The sequence below is a fragment of the Monopterus albus genome, unplaced genomic scaffold (assembly GCF_001952655.1).
Source record: "Monopterus albus unplaced genomic scaffold, M_albus_1.0 scaffold26.1, whole genome shotgun sequence".
NCBI classification, from domain to species: Eukaryota; Metazoa; Chordata; class Actinopteri; order Synbranchiformes; family Synbranchidae; genus Monopterus; species Monopterus albus.
Genome location: NW_018127906.1, coordinates 1,443,908 through 1,448,547, shown reverse-complemented (window position 1 = coordinate 1,448,547; position 4,640 = coordinate 1,443,908). Strand labels below are relative to the sequence as shown.

Below are 4,640 nucleotides of genomic sequence, written 5' to 3'. Positions count from 1 at the left end.
CTCCCCTGGGCTGTATATGGCGGGGGGGCTGTTGCATAACGCCAGCCTAGTTTCTAACCAACTTACAGTAAACAGCAGCCTGTAAGGGAGGGGGTCCACCGCTCACACTCACTGCCGAGGCTTCAACACACGGAGTCTCCGTGCGCCCCGGCCTGCTCAGCACACTGTGCAGGTCTTTAAACCCAGGTCCAACTCTTGTCCCGTCCCCACAGGTTTCACCGCGTTTCTGTCTGCAGCCCAACAGGTTGTCTGAGCCCCAGTGACACGTGTGGCCAAACTTCTGTCCTGCCCCCCTCCCCCTCCCCGGTCCCACTGCGCTCCCCTCCGGGTGACAGCTACACAAACTCCCCCTAAACTAACTCCCGGGCCGTGTCAGTCCGGACAAAGTGTGCAAAACCGACCCAAAGTCCAACTTCGAACTGCTTTCCGAGCTAGTTAGCATGCTAGTGAATGTGCGTTAGTGTGAGTGTGTGTTGACGGAGCGCATAAGTTAGGAGCAGCAGCAGCACAACACGGGTGAATTCGAATAAAAGTGCTTTGGCTCGATCTAAACGACCCGCTTCGACCCGGAACGGGTGTGTGCTGTGCCCCTGAGGAGTTGTTACCTGCCGGGCCCTTTGTAAAACATCGGCCAGGCCGTCTGACTTCAGCCCCGACTGGTTCATCGAGGTCTGTCCCTGCACCAGCTCCGCCATCATAGCCACCACTAGCTAGCCGTTAGCCTTTAGCTGTTAGCCGGATTAGCTCCTGCTGCTAGCTATGCTGAAGCTGCCGTCAGAGAGGGCTAGCGACAGAAGTCTCACTCTGACGGATTTTTATGACACTTCAAGGAAGTAGACTGCAGCAACTCGATTTACAGGCAAAATAAAAAAAGCGATTTTGAAGAATGATTTGTATGAACTGCATTCATTATTTCTACTCATAGAAATCATTTAGTTAATAAATTTGCCTAAGTATCTTATTGATGAGATGAATGTTTGTTGTACACTGTCTCTACCAAATGCCATTAAAAACTACCCTCAGGGTTTGTCCTTTATTTGAATAAGTATTCATCTGCTACTCAAGTTAGAATAGCAATACTACATTGTGAAAATATTTCATTACATGTTAAAGTCCTGCATTCAAAAACTTCCATTATTAGCAAACTATAATGGAGAAAAGGTTCCTTTTAGTGTTGCAGTATCACTGATTGCATTGTTATTACTGATGCATTATTGATTAATTTGAAGGTTATTTTCTCAATTAATTGTTTTGTTTATAAAATGTCAGAAAACTAAAACATGTCTATTGTTATCATGTCACATTGCTGCTGGTGACAGATTTGTTTATTATTCACCTGATGGTCCAAAAGTCAAAAGATGCAGTCTGCCTTCACATGTCCCAATGAAAAGTATCTAATCCTCATTTTAAGATGCTTTGACTATATCAGTCAGTTATTAGTATAGATTTGTATGAATTTTCTGCTAATTGTTGCAGCTTAATATGAAGAGTGACTGCAGATAAAAAAAAACTGTATTTAATGTAGAGCAGAAATTAATATTTTATTATGTCATTAGTTGATGTTAAACAAAAATTCACTGGTTACAGTTTATTGTGGAAACCTGTGAAGATTTGCTGCTGAGGTTTTTTATTATAATTTCCACAATAATAAACTTATTTTCTTTTGATTTGTTTCTTTGCAGTAAAATTTAACAATCTTCTAATTTGTTGTTTGCATTTTTGTGGTTTCTGAATATTTCTTAGATAAACTTTATTGTCCAGCTGTTTTGGCCCTAAAATATAAACATTCATAAGCTGAAATAGCAAAACAACATAACAAATAAAGGGGGGAAATGATTTTGCCAGAGTCATAGCAGGGCATGAATGAAAATTTTAACAAAATTATTGAATAATTACATGAATTCAATAAAATAATAATAGGCCTAAATAAGACCCTAAAATCCTACAATGAATTAAAACACAAAGGTTTTAGTAAATATACTGAGATACATAAGATTTCATGTGCTCCAATAATTCAACAGGCCCTTAAAACAGAGGCTTTGTTGCAAGCAGTTTGAAATGATGAACAGGGTTAGACTCTGCTTATATTTTCATTTTCATCAGCATTTCACCACCTGTGTTTTAGTTTCGGGTGAGGCGTTTTGTTTATTTCTTTTACTACAGAGTGGTTCATCCTCATCACAGAGGATCTCTGCCGCTGCTCAGCTGTTGGCAACTCGCTGCTCTTTCCACTTCCGCATTCAGTCACGTGCTTCAGCCAGCTCCACAGGTGGAAGAAGCTTCACAGAAACAAGTTTACATCAGTCAGTATGATGTTTGACCTTTGACCTCTCAGTGCCAGACAGTGATAATATGTGGTTAATGCATTTTACATGCTGAGAGGGGTTTCTATTATTTTGTCCATCCAGTTTATATCAGTGAGGCTAAACACCAGAGCCATCTCTCTGTGTAACCCAGTCCAGCTGAACAGCAGCACGGCCTGACAGTACATCCCTCATGGCTATAGACCACACTGCACAAAAAAAGTCAGAAAAATACTTAATTTGTAAAGTCTGCACCACCAGACAGATAAACAAATACTAAATACAAATAAAGTACATTTCCTGTTCCCTGGCCCCCAGAGCAGCAGCTTATACTTGTGCGTTGTACTAAGGGACAGCTGAGTGCTGTTTGCACTGCACTGGGAACTGATGCAGAGTGTGTCTTTGTTTCAAAAGCTATTGTAAAATAAATGAAGTTTGCTTTGGTTGCAGCTTCCTGACCTGTCTGTGCCAAAATGAAGTTATACTGCAGCTAATGATCAGTCTCAGTACTGGTTAATGGGCTGATTATTTTCATGATTAATCAATTGATCCTTTGTCCCATTATGTCAGAAGATAGTGAGACACGTACTGCTGCGGAAACAAAGGGAGCAAGAGCTCAGACTGAAATGCTGATAACCTGCAGTGACCCTGTGACCTCGCTGTGACCCCACTGATGACATCCAATGACCTCTCACTCACACACACCTGGCTGGTGGTGTCAGATGGTTACATTGCCCATCCATGTGATGGAGTTAAAAGAATCTGGACAAAAGAATTCAGCTTTTTCATTTTTTATCTGTAAAAATGTCCGATGTAAAAAGCAGAGCGCTGTGGAGCCATGGAGCCACAGCATAGGCGCTCACTGCTCACTTACCTCCTCCAGGCCTTCCTGCACCCTGGCCTTCAGAGTTCATGTCACTGATGCTTGCCCACAGAGACAAGAAACTAAGTTCGTTCACTCAAGTGCTGAAGTACAGTTCTCAGGTATCTCTACTTTACCTGAGTATTTCCCTGTCCCGCTACTTCATCCTGTGACTCCATGTCAGAGACAAACCGTGTACTTTTTACTACACTACATGTACCTGATAACTTCAGTTCCAGAATCAGATGAATCAAACCAAACCCAGTAGAACCATCAGTCTCTATTGATCCCAGTGGGAAATCCACCAGCTACCCAGCAGGATGGAAAGTACTTCCCAGTATAAGTATATAAGGTAGTTACCATCAGCTCCACCTTTACCAGCTGCAGCATTAAAGTGATGGACACAGTAATTAGTCACTATGATCCAGTATCAGAGACGTTACTGGGACACGGGCTGTTCTGCAGGACGAGTACTGGTACTGATGGTACTTCAAGTAGGTCAAGGTCAAGTTCAAAGTGTTTATTTGCCATATGCCCAGTTAGGATACATGTTTCCCTGTACAATGAAATTCTTTGCATGGGAGCAGCATGTGCAGCAGTCAACAGTCAATGTGCAATTATGCATGTGCAAACTGAGAATGTAAACAGTACATGACGTATTTCCTGGTAATAAACTCCTCAGCTGTTTAGGAGTCTGATGGCAGAGGGAAAGAAAGAGTTTTTCAGTCTGGAGGTCCTACACTTCACACTTCTGAACCTCCGGCCAGAGGGTAGGGAGGTGAACAGTCCGTACTGGGGGTGGGTGGGATATTTGAGGATGGCAGCAGCTGTCCTACGCACCATGCGGTGGTAAATGCTCTGCAGAGAGGGCAGTGGAGTCCTGGTGATCTTCTCAACAGTCTTTACCACTCTCTGCAGGTGCTTGCGGTCCATAGCAGTAGTGCTGCCATACCAGACAGTGATGCAGCTGGTCAAGATGCTCTCAATGATGCAGCTGTAGAAGTTGCAAAGGATCCTAGGCGACATGCCAAACCTCCTCAGGAAGTACAGCCGCCATTGGGCCTTCTTGACCAGCTGTGTGGTGTAAGGTGTCCAAGTGAGGTCCTCACTGTTGTGGACGCCCAGGTATTTGAAGCAATAGTAGCTCTTCCTCAGAAATGAACATGCAGGACGCTTAGGTCCTACAATTTGGATACTGATACTTCTGTACTTTTACTGATGTAACATGTTGAATGCAGGACTTTTACTTGAGTATTTTTACACTGTGGTATTACTCAGATGTGTTCAGCACAATGTGCTGCAACTGCAAAGACACAAAGATAAAACACTGTGAACTGACAACAACAGCAGCACTGAGGCCTCTTTTCCTTCCACCTGCAACCCAGGTGAGACTGAACCTGTTGTCACTGTGGGGGATGATGTTTCACTGGTCTCTCCCAGCCACACGCTGGTTTGCAGCCCACCCCAGTTCGAGG

At 43.4% G+C, this 4,640-nt stretch overlaps 1 protein-coding gene across 4 annotated transcripts in view; it reads right to left on the bottom strand.

Annotated features, from left to right (window-relative positions):
- The window catches only part of LOC109957361 (far upstream element-binding protein 3-like), a 25,607-nt gene extending 24,725 nt beyond the window's left edge, over window positions 1-882 (bottom strand). For 2 of the 4 annotated variants that reach the window (XM_020595188.1, XM_020595189.1), the window contains exon 1: window positions 606-882. In XM_020595188.1, the coding sequence (XP_020450844.1) occupies window positions 606-698 (93 nt within the window). In that variant the 5' untranslated portion in view covers window positions 699-882. The other 2 variants (XM_020595190.1, XM_020595192.1) reach the window with 2 other exon arrangements.
- Window positions 883-4,640: the final 3,758 nt, after the last annotated feature.